This window comes from Fulmarus glacialis, unplaced genomic scaffold (assembly GCF_000690835.1).
Source record: "Fulmarus glacialis isolate BGI_N327 unplaced genomic scaffold, ASM69083v1 scaffold6883, whole genome shotgun sequence".
Lineage (NCBI taxonomy): Eukaryota > Metazoa > Chordata > Aves > Procellariiformes > Procellariidae > Fulmarus > Fulmarus glacialis.
The window spans coordinates 43,260-59,181 of NW_009203527.1; the positions used below are offsets into that span (position 1 = coordinate 43,260).

The following is a 15,922-nucleotide window of genomic DNA, read 5'->3' on the forward strand; positions in this document are numbered from 1 at the left end:
GGTAAACTTACCTTATTTTGAATTTAATCCATCTGACTTTCGAAGATAGTGGTTGTTGACAGAACTGGACTGCTGTCTAGCGAGGTAGCCTTCATTTTGAAATTATCAATCTCAGACCACTTCAGTTTGTCTGAAAGTATGACGCTTAACCCTTGGAAAGAAGTGAAATGTAGGAAGTACAATATAAGAAAATCTACCTACCTAGCACTATGTCAGAGGATGATCTGAGAGTTAAAACGTTTCCATGCTAATTCAGCCAACAGCAATGTGCTGTTGTGCAAAAAACAAAAGAGAGAAGGGAATTGTTTTAAGATATTCAGAAGAGTACATAGGGAGGACATCTGTGGTAAGAACTTTACTTAGGCTTGATGAGGCTTTTGCTGGAATGCTTTATCTAGTTTTGCTCCTTTCATCAGGAAAGTTCTCAATAGGAGAACTAATGGAAAAAAAAGTATGAGCTTCCATAGTTTTACATCCTTCCCCCAACCACTTTAATCTTTTTGTCTTGAAAGTTACAAAAGCAATGCTGATTAATTGTTGTTCTTGGCTATTGGGGGACTGGAAGAAAGAAATCCGTTTTATTTGCAGCAGAGTAGACTTGACCTAGGTATTAGAAAACACTTTCTCACCACTATAATTGCAATAATGTGATAGGCAAGTTGTGACACACGCTAGAAGTTGAGAAGATGGTCTATAAATATTTTGTTCTGGTGCAGTAAGAATACATGGTCTTCTAAAGTCATGCTATATTTCTACAGTTTTGTAAAAGTGTGCATGTTTTGTTTTGTTTTTTTAAATTATCTAACTTGAATTGGAAGGTCACATCAAGGATGATGGAGAATCTTGAACAAGGAGGAGATTTTACTATTGACATTTCATTTTGAAAGTTAAAGTTAAGAAGCTGGAAAAATAACTGTTGTGATTAATCTCATAGTCAAGTTGAAAAACAATGACTGCCAAAGTTGTAAGAATCTCAACCCCATTTGTTTCTTGACATTTGTATTGCTGCTTAAAGTAATAGCTTTTTTGGTTTGTTTTAAGATTTTTGTCAGTAGTCTCATTTGTCTAGTGATGTAATCTTTGTTTTTAATTGCAGGTCTGCAATTGAAGAGGGTAAAGGAATTTATAATAACATAAAAAACTTTGTTAGATTTCAACTGAGCACGTAAGTTTGAAAAGTTGACAATATCAGAAAGTTCTAACTACATTGTTAATGAATCAAAGCATCGTGAAGCAGATGCTGCATAAATTCATGTGAACACTAAATTTCACATAGGATGCTGATATGCTATGCTTTTGAATTATCAGTATTTTGTATTTGGTGGCTTGTTTCATTTTTAAAGAACCAGAAAATAGTGCAATAAACAGACATCTAACTTTGTCACAGTTCTTCCTGTTAAGATGTGAAAAGTCAATAACTGAGAGGATGGAGAGAAACAGCATAGCTACCTTTGAGTCCTTGTTTAAAGGAGAAGTTAGTAGTCATTCCCTCCTTAAACAGAACATGTATGTCAAATGGAGGAAACCAGGGAAACGGGAGGTTAGTTTCTCTGTAATACATATTCTAGTTTGTGGAGTGAGTTAGCTCTGTGAAGCTGACTTCCTTTTCTTGCATATAGGGATCCCTATATTGTGTATGTAAGACAAGACGACAAGAGTTCATTAAGCCTTAGTTTCAAAAATTTTGTGAGTTTATCTTAATGAATTTGGATTCAAGAAAATGGTTTTACTCTTTGCCACGTTGTTCATGTACTTTTTGTGAAGCCTTCATAGCATTTCAGAGTGGTTGAATAAAGTTGCAGAAATGAAAAAAAAAAAACAAACCCCACAACAACCCACAAAACACACAAACTACAAAAAAACCACCACAAGTGCCAAATACCGCCCCCCCAAAAAAAACCCCAAAGGCAAAAAAAAAAAAATCCCCCCCAAAAACCTCCAACGCAACAAAACCCAGAAAATGCCAACCTCTTAAAACTTGCCTGAAAATTGTCAGAAGTGTCATATGCTTCGAATCTTGACTAGTGTCCTGCATTGGTAGAAGACTAGAAATCTGCTTCTGATTTATTCTGAAAATATATTATTCTGAAAATAACTAAGCATAGATATTCTAGGAAGTGTGCTTGCCTGTTAGCCTTGGGAATAGTAAGATCAGGTTTTTGATGAATGAGTTACCCTTTTTTTCCTGTCCCCCTTTGCAGGGAGAGCATAATAGGGTTCAGTAGAGTGCTAAATTGAGAATTATTATAAGCCTTGCTCTCTTGTTGGTTATGAAACCACTTAATCTTGCACTGAAAGCAATTAGCGCATACTTGTTTAGAGAGGTTTCTAATACCAAGCTTGCAATCAGCTAATCTGTTTTCAGTCTTTTGCCTAGCCTTGTCATCTTGCTAATAATGAGTGGTGGTGTAGGTGTTTTTGGGAAGCTTGGGTAGTACCTTGCCTTGACTGATTAGTTAAACTAGTGACATGTGCACAGAGTGGTTGTGTTTAGATCAAGACTGTAAAAGCAGTTTGTTTTTTCAAAACCATGTTTAGAAGTTCTGCTTGTGGCACAATAGAAGTATAGTACCCAGTTCCCTGGTAAAATATCAATTAGGTGAAGGTGAGTGATAACTCTGAAACGTTATCTTAAAGTCTGGGAGGTTTTTAAAATGCAAATTTGCTGTCTTTTTATTGCCAAAACAGCACTGTTTTAAATATGGACTGTGTCAAGATGAGTGTTCTAAATGAATACATGCTCCTACCTTTAAAGTTAGGCTTACATCAGTCATGATTCACACTGTCAAAATCTGTATCTACTCTTAAACAGTTGAAGTGTTGATTACAAAGTAGTTATCAGTGGATCTTCAGAAATGTTCCATGCTGACAATTATAAAAATGGATTCTTTCAACAGGAGTATAGCAGCACTGACTTTAATCTCACTGGCTACATTAATGAACTTTCCTAATCCTCTCAATGCCATGCAGATCTTATGGATCAATATTATTATGGATGGACCTCCAGCTCAAAGGTAAGTAATTACTTTAAATTCCATTAGAGGTCTGTAGTCCTTTTATTTCAGCAAGGAAAATGGTTGCTCATAAAGGAAACTTTGTGAAGTGTTAAAGTTCAGTGAAATGTTCCTCGAACAGTAAACTTTTTATTTGAATTACAATGTTTGCAGTACAGTTCTATGTTCATTCCTTTTGGTTTCCTTTCGTATCTAAAAATAATTATGGGGGCAGCATGGATACCTAAAAATCCACGGATATGCCCATGAAACTTGCATGCAGGATTCTGGCTTCCCTCTGGGTTCTTCCTCTGACCCTCTTCACTGCAGATAGATGGTGGAGGGAGAAGTGAAAAGGAACTAGCAGTAAATTCCTTAGCTGGGTTGGTCACAGTAACAGAAACGGGGAACGTAACTAATATTGCAGCTTCCTTTAAAATTAACATCTGGTAATTTTAATATTGCCTGATATAATGTATTTATGGACTCTAAAACTGCAGTGTTAGAATATTGCCTGTTACTAACACATATCTCAGTTTTCTGAAAGTGAAAATATCATGTGCTTATTTGAATAAGACGATTCTTAGGCTGTGGAGAGAAGATTAAAGTCTTTCTTTCAACTGAGAAAATCTAGTCCTTAAGTTAAAGCAGTGAATTATTTTTATGATGATAAAAATCTAAGATGTTCTTTTAATTGTATAAGTCTTGGGGTGGAGCCTGTGGATAAAGATGTTATTCAGAAACCTCCAAGAAATTTGAAGGACAGCATTCTGACCAAAAACCTCATTGTTAAAATACTGGTTTCATCAATAATTATTGTGTGTGGAACACTGTTCGTCTTCTGGAGAGAGGTATGACAAAAGCACAAAACTTAAAGCAGTAACAAACTAATTTAAAAGAAGTCCTTTTTATACCAGCAGTTGAAATTCAGAATTTATATGAACTTAGTTGCTAGTTTTGTCCATGCTTATTTAATAATCTATTCAGCTAGCAGATTAGAAAGGAAGATTTTTCAAAGTAATTGTTGAAATGAGAAATACGGTTTTATTCCCCAATCTCTATTTTAACACAGACTTTTCAAGGTCCCAAATCTACTTGGGAAACCTTGGTCCATAGAAAGTAATTGTACAGTTCTTCTAGCCAGAGTATTATGAAACAGCCATTTGGCTTTCTTTTCCCAGTAGAGAAAAATGTTGTTTGAACTTTTGGTAGTGCATCATAGAATTCTTGGTATTCCATGTGCTTGCATAAATGTTTGTCAAGAGTCTTCATTTAATCACAGCTTGGAATTACAAATTGTTATAAGTTACAGGTGCGTAATTTTTGCTGCATGATTTATTAAATCAGCTTGGGGCAAAAAAGTTGCTTTTGCTTTTCATTTAGAAAAGCTTTCATTTGCTTTTGCTTTTCATAGTAGAACTTGATTTATTGTAATAACTTTGACTTGTGGAGGGTTTAAAGCATGCTAAAGCCATTTCATTTTCTTTTGTTGGCAGTTAAGAGACAATGTAATAACGCCTCGAGATACAACCATGACTTTCACCTGTTTTGTATTTTTTGATATGTTCAATGCTTTGAGTTCTAGATCTCAGGTAAGTGATTCATATTTTCCATTTACACAATAAGGAGAATTTTCTTTGAGGGGAGAATCTTGCTGTGTTTGTTTCAAATGTTTTCCTGTAGATTTACTTCACACCTGCTATTATTCACAGTTTCACATATTTACTAGGTAGGATTTCTTAAACTACAGGTGAGTATTGGTTTCCTTAATTTGTTGACAGGAGCAAGCAAATTTTTATTAAAAACTGAAGTGTGGTGGTTCTTTGTATTGCTGTGTACGCTTGGTTGGTTTTTTTCCTGAAAATTCTGTCAGTTCAGCATCCTTGCCAGAATCTGAAACTTCCTGAAGGCCTTAACTTTTTAATTTTGTAACCCTAAATCTATAATCCAAGAAAAATTTCTTAAACTGTTCTTTCTGTCTATATTTTTGTTTTAAGGAAACAAGTCTGAAATTTTGTGCTAGTTGGAAAAAAGTACGTTGCTAGTATATGTTACTACATTTACTCTAATTTGCAGTTTATTTTCTGATGTGAATTCTTAGGGTCAACAAAAACACTTCCTTCTAGTATAGAGCGCACCTTCTAATGCACTGTACCTGCAGAAAAGTGAGCTCAATATATAAGTCGTTGACTGTGAAGACAAGATTTGTACTCTGTTTACCAGAGAGAAAATGCAATTAGCCTGTTGAAGAACTTGTTCTGGATTATCTAAAAGATCAACAATAATTTTTTTACATTTTTCTAAGTCTGGATGAAAAGAAATTGTAGTTATGAATTATTTTCTTGTCTAGATAATTAAGATTACATATACAGTGTAATGTGCTGTTTATTTTACAGGCAAAATCTGTGTTTGAGATTGGACTTTGCAGTAACAAAATGTTCTGCTATGCTGTCCTTGGATCTATAATGGGGCAGTTATTGGTCATTTACTTTCCTCCACTTCAGAAGGTTTTCCAAACAGAGAGCCTGAGTGTCTTGGGTAAGAACAGTTCCCTTTTCAAAACTGTACATTAAGGATTAATTTGTAAATGCATTAGCTGATGGTTCTGTAAGTGCACTTTCTAGCTATTTGCATACAACAGGAATAGAAAACCTGCTGCTTTTTTGGGGGATGGGGGGTGGGGGTGGCGAAATCCTTTTACATGGGAACCATGATTTAAATGCATATGGTACACAACTGATCAGTGCATTCTTAAATTTCTTAGGTGCTTATGTAAATTAGGTTTTTTAATATAAATTTTGAAGCAGGCAAAAATGAAGCATAGAGTTTATTGAAGTTTTTTAAGCACTATTAATCTTGCTATTTAGCAAGTTTTTTCTCTAAATATAAACACCTTATTTAGAAATCTTGATCCTTTATTAACTAATCGACTGCTTTGTCGTAGGATAAATAGACATGAGGATTTTAAGAAGCTATAGATACATAATGCTGTTGACCTCATTAAGACTTACGTTTATTCCTTCTGCAGTTTTCTGGAGTTAAAGATAAATGGTTGTCAGGAAATGCATGTTTTTACATAATTCTTTTTATTGTAGTGTTATTTCTGATGATACTAATATTTTTTCAATATGGATTTATTATGTTGCTTCGTATTCTTTGTTTTCATAGATGTTAATAATAGGGTTATGAAATACTTTAAAAGTTTGAAATACCATGCCTGTACTTATGAGTTGTGCATAAACTATGCATGTTAATCTTCTGGTCCTGCAAAAATTGATTCGTGCTTTGTTTCTTGTGAACTTACCCAATGATTGGGAGACAATTTGAAACTCTTGTAAGTCTTGTTCTTTTGTAAGTCTGCCCTCAGCCTTAAATAGCAAATTTTAAAAAGGCTAATTATCTCTTTCCAGATTTACTATTTCTTCTGGGACTCACTTCCTCTGTGTGCATAGTGACTGAGATCATAAAGAAGTTTGAAAGAAGCAAGGAAAAGATCCAGAAACGTGGAAGTTCTTCTTCGTCAACTTCGTCTTTTCTTGATGTATGATGCATATTGCATTCTTTTGTTTGCAAACTTAGGGATTGCTGTCTAAAGATGTAGGAGAAAGCAAAACAATATTTGGAGGATAAAGAAATCCTGAGGGCTTTTGGCAAGTCCTTTGTTTCACTGGCTAATGATGAACGTTCATGTTTCAAGACTGTTTAGAATTTAACTTCCAGCTGTGGGAGTAACAAATGAAATTATGCAACTTTGGTAACATTTTTCCTCAAACATAAATTTACTTTTGAGATTGAACGGGATTTTCTGAGGGGGGGGGGGGAATTTAAAGAAAGATCTAAGCCCAAGTCCCATTTTCTGCACTTAAAAGATATAACTGTGTAAAATCCTTCTCTTAGATATAAATATTTTAGTTTGTTTTTATTTAAAACATTGTACTATTTTACTTTTATGGTGGTGGGACTTTGCTACTAATACAAGGATAAAAAAATATTTCAGAGGCATTCCACTGAGTTTAGAGTCTGTCACAAGAGTGCCATATTCTAGCTACTGTATTTATTTCCTTTATCCTGCAATGTATAAGCGGCTCAAGTACCTTGTGCTACAGGTTTTTTTGTATCCCAAGTTTTTTTTGCACAGGATGTGACCGCTGTCGGATCACTGTTTTTCTTTTCTTTTTCTGTGATTGAAAAGCCTATACTGCAATTTGAAGTAAATGTTTGCTTTTCTTAAAAGTGTGTTGTCTCTTTGTTTTAAAAGAAACTGGCATTTACACCAGATTAGCATGCTTGTTTTGATATAATTTTAGATATAAGCTTTGTTCCATGTCTTGTTCCATATTTACTTTAGCTTATGACTGTTAGATCACTTGAGTGATTATAAAACAGTACTGTTACTGAAATGATTTGTAGTGTATTGAATTAGAAAATGAATGCACTAATCCTCACTCCAATGGCAAAAAAATGCCACCCCTTTTTTCAGAGAAGCTTGGTTTTCTTTCCCCCTCCTTCTTCCACCCTGATCATAAAAATAAACTTTTTACTGGTAGTGTAACTTAAAACTTTAACTTACAGAATGACTTTTTGTCGCTAGAAAAGCGTTATAATAGATTTGTGTCTTGATAAGTTAGAAGTGTTTTTAATACATGATAATGTCTGAATACTCTAATATTCACTAATTGGAAATGGTGTTCTTCCTCAAAATAGACTTGCAGCTGTTGTCATCAGTGTCTTCTCATCAGAGTAGGACTCATCATCCCTTAGGAAATGCAAGGAACAATCACCTTGGGAATCTTGAAAAGAGGATGCCTAAGGTCTCTAGGGGGAGTTGGAGATGTGATGGTATCTCTTTTGCTTGAAAGCACGTGGATACACATCTTTTCACACTGTAGCCTGAAAGTGTAGCATTGGTGTTGGCTCTGGGCCCTGCTGTCATGATGGCATCCTGTCGGTTGATGAGGAATTGTATACAGGCACTAGGATATTTCTGCCCTTACCTTTGTGGCTTGCCCCGCATGCCATGGTCAAAATCTGGGGAGTTCACGGAAAACAAGGCAGTTTGGAAAGTGCTGTATAAATTTCTCTGCTAAGAGGTTATTTTAATTGTTCTTGTCCTTTTTGCCTCTGGAGATTCCCAGACTTGATCAGGAAGTGGGGCTGCAGACAGGACATGAGTGAGTGCACCATTGAGTCTGCTTTACACCTGCAATTCATACATTGCTCTGGCTGACCCTGGGCCTGCTCAGTATGCATGTATGACCCGGACTACCAATGTGCTGGAGATCTAATTGTGTAAAGGCAAAGACTGTGGCATATGGCCCTCGTCTCTTCCTGCAGGATGTTACGTGAACCACTGAGCTGGTAGGGCCTGCACAAGATGAGCTCTTGCAGAAATGCTCTCATGTCTTCAAGCAAATGTTTCTTATTTCCAGCAGTTCTGCCTTTCAGGAGTTGAACAGACTTGTCAGTGTTCCTCCTGTTGAACTATTACTGTCTTTGGCAAGTGGGGCTGTAGTTGTTCAGTATTGTTGTAGTGTGCTCAGTATTTCAATACAATTTCAGAACACTTACTAATAAAATCCCTATTATTCTTCAGTAAAGACAGATGGTAAAAACTGACAATGCATGCTGATGAAGAATCTCTTGAAAGAACTTGGTTTTGAGAAAGTACAGCAACTATACCTTTCACATAGTATGTCTTAACTTGTTGTTGGATATTCTTCTGACTGCTTTGTGCTCTGCACTTCATCTTGGGGTCCCAGAAATCCAGGTAAGTACAGAAGTACAGATGAACTCCAATTTGTCGTCTTAGCTTGGAAGTGTTATTGCCCAGTCTTTAAACAAATTTTATGAAGTACCCCTTTCCCAGCACAAGTCTCACTTTCTGAATAAGGTGTGTCGGTCTAGACAAGAAATAAAATTTCAGTCTCTTAAGAACAATTTTGCCTTCTTGCAGGGTGAACTTAATTGAATGCAATTCACTTTAAATATGCCAAACTAAGTTTTTCTGTGTTTTCTAATGGAAGATAAAACAGTAGCAAGTAATATATCTAGCTCAATCTCATTATTTATAAAAAATGCTTGGACTGAATTCCGTTGCCCCTTTCTTTGGCTCCACTCTTGATCATTACCACCTAACAGCAAGTTTGAGAGATTTTTCTCCAGAGCAATTGAATCAATAGTGGGATCTTTCCACAAAAATTAAGAGGCATTTCATGTGGGGTGAAAATAGGCAGCAGCCAAGGAATTTAGTTGCTCTTACTAAAGCATGGAATGAAGAACTTTTCAGTTTTAGTAAGTAAAGGCCCTTTATTTTTTATTTTTCCTACAAATAAGATTGAAAACCTATAATGACTCAAAAAGGAAAACTGGAACATTTGATTTAAATTCTGCACGGTAACCCTAGAATCAGTAATTATTTTCTTCAGCATATAGGATTGGTGTTTGCAATGAGGTGTATTTCGTTTTATCAGCAACAAAGAACAGCTGAATTCTGCATTGAGAACACATTTCCAGTCGAGTAATTCTTAATCATTGAGTCAACACTCCCAAAGGTATTCTCAAAATGCCATGTGATCATAGCAGCATTTTTACCCCAAAGTGGAATATTTGAGTTTATCCCAGTCTTCTGAACTATCTAGTTGAAGATGATGCTTCTCAGCAAGTCTCAAGAATTTATGTTCTCCAGCAGTTTTCCAATATGGCATTCAGAGTAAATTAAGATCTCTCTTCTCACAGCACTAACAAAGTGGAATCAAACATGCCTGTATCTTTATATTTAAGACTTATTTTAAATGTGACTATTTCCAATGACTAAAAACCACAAGGAACTACAAGCTTGGTAAAATGAAACACGTGGGATCATAATGGATCACAGGATGATTTGGATGATTAAGGATTTAAGTTTTAGTTACTAAAATCAAGCAGTTTACATTTAACCCCTTTCAACTTTATTTAAAGTCATCTGATGGAAATGTGACTTTGTAGACTGCTGCAAATAGAAGTCTATTTAGAAATACGTTGTGAAGTTCTAGTAATGTGCTGTATTGTTGAGCATAGGTGCCATCTACTGGTAGTTTAGTAAGTGGCAGTTTTCTTACTGGAAAAAATGTTAAATATCATCACAGACTATCTCAAAAATAGCTTTCCCATTAATGTAATAGATATTATAAATCTATTCTCATTGAATATATGATGGCAGTGTCAAGACTCAGCTGTATATCAAAGATCCTTCCTGTAAGTCACAAGATCTAGTGAGTTACTTCCACGTGGATAGCTGTTGATAGGTGATGTAACCAGGACTGAAAACTGAGCACACAATGATGCAGGAATCAAGCTTGAATTCTGGTAAGTAATGGGCAAAACTTTAATGATTAAAGGTAGAAATCATGGTTTTCCTGAATGTAAGAAAAAGTATATGGATTCTTGAGGAGAAAAAACAGAAATGTAGTAATTAGATTTTACTTGGGGAAGACACTGGAAAACCAACAGTCTTACAAGATAAGCCTTTATGTAAATTGACTAATTTTGCTGGAAAGTTAGCTAATACAAAGCACTGAGAAATACTGATGATGTAGGATTTTTTCAAATATAAATTGTTTTTCAGTATTACCATGTTGATAGTAAGGGTTTGTCAAGTAACTTAGTGTACATCAGGGCAAGTTAAACAGGTCTGTTAATTTTATAGCCATTAGAGAAGGTTAACTCCAAACGACAACAGTTTGTTAACTGCAGAAGAACATAAGAAGTTACTCTGAATTAGCAAACAAACCATGTGGTAGCTTTGTTTATGCACGTAAGCATTTAACTCTTACATACTAAAACGGGGGGAGGGGGGGATAGAAGCTGAAGTTTATAATACTGCAAGCACAACTTATTCAGTTGTCACCGAGTAAAGCTAGCTCTCCCCAAAAGTACAAATACTCTACCTGCAAAGATTGATTCTACAATATTTTTAAATTTGTCGATTTCCATTTTAATCTGATCTGTAAGATTGTAATCACTGTGTTCCTCAAATGCAAACTTAAAAATAGGATTTTTTGGAAGTTAGAAGTGTTCAGGGAGATGGAGGGATAGCCAACTATAAATGTCCAGGGAAAGAATTCCTCTAAAATACTCCAGCTCTGAAATGCTGAACAACTTTGCTCTCATTTGCAATTAGACTGATACCTTTAAAGAAAAACAAAACACCACCACTTTTATAGAGCACTTTTTTTATAAGAGTGTTAGTTACAAAAAAGTAAATAAAAAAATTCCCTGATGCAAGAATTGTTGGTAAAGATTGAATCAGGAACTTGTGTGAAAATAGCTGAGCAAATTCCAATAGTTACATATTTTAATACAATTTCTTCCATCTGCCTGGCATTAAAAGTTATTTCAGGAATAACGCTTTCAGTCATCCACTCCAAGTGATGCAAACCTATTAACGTTGCATAAATGCTGAGTTTCTGGTATAGCACACCTGATGGCTTTTTTTTTCTTATTAGATGCTTTCTTCTTTTTGCAGGACTCAGATTTGGTCTTGGTCATCTTCTGAAAGAAGTCTGGAGGTAAAGTTGACTCCACTGTATTTAACAAAATCTGATAAAGCTGAGTCATTTTTGGAGATGAACTAAACAGATTTTCCACTGAAGATGTTGATTTAAGCTCTTGATACAGTCTGTGCACAAGGGTCCCACTGTAAAGCCTGCTCGAAGGAGAGAATCGTCATTTAAAATCACACCTCAGCAGGACAGGTACAGAACATGCTGCTTAGTGAAAAAACAGATCTTAACTACATACAGGATTCAACACGGGGCTCCTGAGGCATACTTATTCTACTCAGTATTTTTCTCCATATTAATATTTTTCAAGAAGGGAGTTCAAATGTAGTAAAATTGGCCAAAGAAGTTTGACATAGAAAATAAAACGTGAACACGTTTCCTCAGGCGCTTGGGTGGAAAGCAGATCTCTGAAACATCCTTACCTAGTTAGGTCTGGCTCAGAGAGAGGAGTGCAAAGTAGCTGGTTGAGATACAATCCCATCTGAAGACAGCACTGCCACTGGCAAAAACTGTGTGCAGCATCTAAATCAAAGTCTTTATTTTGCAGTTTCTTTTCCTTCCATTTTAGAAATTCGTTATATGCAATACTGTCATCTTCAGCACGTACAACTGTGGGATCTAGATTATAAATAAAAAATGACATGCAAATAAATGTTCTGCTCTGAGCAGTATGAAAGGTGTCAGCAATGTACACGGTCTTCAAGCCTCCAGTTCTATTTCAGGAAGCATTAGTAATGTTTTCAAGTGTCTCAAACTGAACTTTAAAACATAAAACTGAGAAAAAAATTCAAGTATTGATATCCATGAGAATCTGAAATTGTGAAATCAGGAATTCTATTTGTTAGGTAATTTGCTACGCTGTTCTGTGAGTGGATCAATTCCAAACAAGATTTCCATCTTGCTTGCACCCACTTGGGAAGCAGGTTGCAACCACATCAGTCCAGTTTCTATAAACTAGAACCTAAAACTGTATAACCCTGCATGTGTAATCTTTGCCACGGAATGAAGGACTCCAGGAGGAAATGCCACCATAACTCTAATAGGTATAAATATTACTGAAAAAATTTCTGTGATAGTTTAGTACTCTCAAATTCTCTCAATGCACAGTGCCTATGCGACTCAGCATTTTTAATTACAGATGATTTTAGAAAAACCGATAGATTTTGAGGGGAAAAAAAAATCTATCGGAATGCATCAATAGTAGTTACTGTCTTTTGATGCATAAGTATGTTAAGCTTTTTTTTTGTAACTTTTATATCAAAATTGATCTTTTAGTCCTAAAGAAAGCATTTATAAATGCAAATTAATGTTTTATAAGATGGCAAAGCACTGTTTTACCTATATAAAACATTAAATTGATGGCTAGCACTGTTTCTCTGTTCTGTATCAATGCAAAGAATGTGACACCTCAGGATATAGTGTAAATCAATGCTAATTCATCTCATTTGGACAACTCACCATAAATGAGGAAAAATGAATTACGGTATAGATTTTCACAGTAGCTGAACATCTAAAACTGTATTCTTTGGAGACATACCTGGATCATTTGTTATCCTGTGCAGTTCTCCAGATACTATCATTAGAAGTAATGCCTTTAATTGATGCAACTTAACTTTTGGTTCTGAACAACATATCCAGTAACATGTTACAGCCACAGGAAGTTGTAAGTGACTGGGGATAGATTCTAGGAAACCCATTTTCACTCCCAGAGTCTCCAGCAAAAGCATCTGACGGCATGACATGGGCACCTGAAAATAAAATAAAAAATTGGAGTGGAAAAATACAGGTAAGAGACTTGCTGAAAGCAATTGCCAAAAGGCAAATAAGCTTGTGTTTAAACTAGCTAGTACTTCATGTTTTCGATAAATTATTTAAATTTCACAGATGTTCTGAACAGGAAATATTTTTTTTAAATACTACTTAAGCTTCAAAAATGACACAGCTGAATGTTAGGTAGAAGGATAAAAGTAATTTTTTACAATTGCCTGAGGTTAGATTTTAGAGGTTTCAGAGTTGTGTTCATATCAGGCGACTTAATTTAAACACCTATGTAAAAGTTGACTTGCCTGGAAAATCTTATAACCATAATGCATTAAAATTACTTTGGTATGGCAAATATATAAATGCCATAAATGTGCATGTGTGTGTATATATATATATATAAAAACACCTTCATTTTGTGCCTCTTAGAAGTTAGACTTGGTTTGTGAGATGTAATGGTGATGTCTGTTCTTGGTATGTTGAAAACACTCTTGCCTGTCATCACAATGAAATCTTAAGTGTGAAGCTGCCATTTTTCACCTGTAATGTGTTAATTCCTAGCACAGGTTCCCTCTTTGTTGTGCTATTTAACTTCTAAAAAGTGGTGTTATAAACTTTGTCCATAACTTCATGCATGCAGCAGGCTGTTCAATTGTAATTTGAGTGCTTTGTGAACCTTGATTAGGATGGTTTTGCTTATTCTTAGGCAGACATCCCTACACTAGAAGACAAACTGAATCAGTTTTGCCTAGAGCACTTTTAAATGCAGAATAACCTTTCTTCTTCTAACCTTGTGTTGAATTGATAATTCCCATATACTTAGTAGTGAGAGTTGTTTTAACAGCGGAAGCTCAAATTCATTAAACAAACAGCATACATACCAAGACCAAATTAAGATGTCATTAATGTTTCTTAAAATCCCAAAACAAGAGTTTGAAAATTCATAAGTGTTTGCATATCACTCATTTAAAAGGCCTGTAACAATAACCTGTGTAAAATAACCTGTACATAGGCCTTTGGATCCATAGCTATCTGTAGCATTTAATGGTCCTAGTAGTGATAGACTTGGTTCTTATACGAAATGGCCACCAGCAAGTGATAAAAACATACAGCACAGCCCACACACAGAGTTGTGTTAACAGTTGATCTGAATGCCAGAATGGACAGAGCATGTGGCTTTAAAGATGGAGATTGTATTGCCGCTTGTTTCAGAAATTATTGCATACAAAACCTCAGTTATGCAATTTTGGGAATGGGAAATTACTTTCCATTCACAGCAAGAGTTACAGTCTTAATCATTAGAATTTAAATATACAGAATTGCTAATGGTGACTGGAACTAACCTAGTACCACTTTCCTCTGATTACAAGCTGTTTTTCAGGCGCTGTTCTGTCTGGCAAGCAGCAGGGGTCCACATTAGCAGGATGCATACTTGCGGCAGGTAAAATTGCTGAGCAGCTGCAAGATTCATACATGAAATAATGGTGATTTTTAGTAAAAAAGCATGGGTCAGATTTTGTTTCAGAACATTGCTCTGAAACATCCATAGCTCGATCAAATAGAAACTAAGTTTTGTAGTGTTAAATTGCACTTTTCTAAATTTCATGGAACTGAGTTACTTCCTATAATTATAAAAGCAAGTATTAGTGTAACAGAATACACAGGATGAAAGAAGGGCTTAAAATAGAAAATTTAGGCAATACTACATATACCCACAACCAATTTTTCATATAACTTGTCTTGGTATGCTTGGGGAAGGCAGGAAGGGAAAGAAGATAAAGACAATCTATGTAGTTTCTCAAGTATCACAAGCGAAGCTCAGAGCCCTGTAGGTACCTCTGTATTAAGTAGTTACTTACTGAGGTGGCTTAGTTCAGGCATCACATTTAGGACCAGTTGGCAAACATGAGTCCCAACTATTTTTTGTCACTTGTGAAACACTATCTGTTGTGACAACCATTTACCTCCATTAACTTGTCCAAAGGAAAATGATCATCACAAAAATCTGTGGGTAGGCTTGCTGCTTGAACAGATGTTTTTTTAAGTGTCTTTTGGAGTCTGTCAAATTCACATACAACTGGCAGCTCGTTGGTCTGCTTACTTGGAGAAGCAGCTTCAGTATTTTGAGACACTGTCAGAAGCAGTCCATAGATAACTTGTCGAATGGGCAAAGCTGCGCTATGTGCGCTAGGTCTCTGCATGTTCTCCACCTGAACATGGAGGAAGGTACTTCTGAGTATCAGGGCATCGCTGATGAATGGGGCCAGCTTACCTTTTGCCAAAGCATCAAGTACCCACTGCGGTAAGTCTGTTTGCCTGGCAGCCTCACAGTCATACTTTCCGTTTTGAAAAAAGTCCTCAAGATTCACATCAGACGGAGTATAATCCTCCATTGAAGTGCACAGAAGCTCCCTTACTTCTTCCCTCTGGTGTTTCTTAAGGTATTTCAGCACGTTGTCGACAGCCTCACCCCCGCCCCCAGCGATTTCAGCAGCCCCTGAAGGCGGCCGTGCTTCCCCCCCTTCCCCGCCGCCCACCCCCTCGGCAAGCGCACCCTGCTGAAGAACGCCTCCAGAGCTGCCAGATCGATATGGTCGTTCCCGCTCATGACGGCAAAGAGAGGGAGCA

At 36.0% G+C, this 15,922-nt stretch overlaps 2 protein-coding genes across 4 annotated transcripts in view; one reads left to right on the plus strand and one right to left on the minus strand.

Annotated features, from left to right (window-relative positions):
- The window catches only part of ATP2C1 (ATPase, Ca++ transporting, type 2C, member 1), a 50,700-nt gene extending 42,946 nt beyond the window's left edge, over window positions 1-7,754 (plus strand). For 2 of the 3 annotated variants that reach the window (XM_009574668.1, XM_009574667.1), the window contains exons 22-27: window positions 1,097-1,165; window positions 2,898-3,014; window positions 3,697-3,844; window positions 4,490-4,585; window positions 5,390-5,531; window positions 6,404-7,223. In XM_009574668.1, the coding sequence (XP_009572963.1) occupies window positions 1,097-1,165; window positions 2,898-3,014; window positions 3,697-3,844; window positions 4,490-4,585; window positions 5,390-5,531; window positions 6,404-6,540 (709 nt within the window). In that variant the 3' untranslated portion in view covers window positions 6,541-7,223. Of the gene's footprint in view, window positions 1-1,096; window positions 1,166-2,897; window positions 3,015-3,696; window positions 3,845-4,489; window positions 4,586-5,389; window positions 5,532-6,403; window positions 7,224-7,697 lie in introns of those variants that run through there. The other variant, XM_009574666.1, reaches the window with a different exon arrangement.
- Window positions 7,755-11,186: 3,432 nt separating this feature from the next.
- On the minus strand, window positions 11,187-15,768 carry ASTE1 (asteroid homolog 1 (Drosophila)). Its single transcript, XM_009574665.1, has 4 exons — window positions 15,567-15,768; window positions 13,071-13,281; window positions 11,956-12,151; window positions 11,187-11,676 (listed from the first exon to the last, which is right to left on the minus strand). The coding sequence occupies exons 1-4, from the start codon at window positions 15,627-15,629 to the stop codon at window positions 11,382-11,384; spliced, it is 765 nt and encodes a 254-aa protein (XP_009572960.1). The 5' UTR covers window positions 15,630-15,768; the 3' UTR covers window positions 11,187-11,381.
- Window positions 15,769-15,922: the final 154 nt, after the last annotated feature.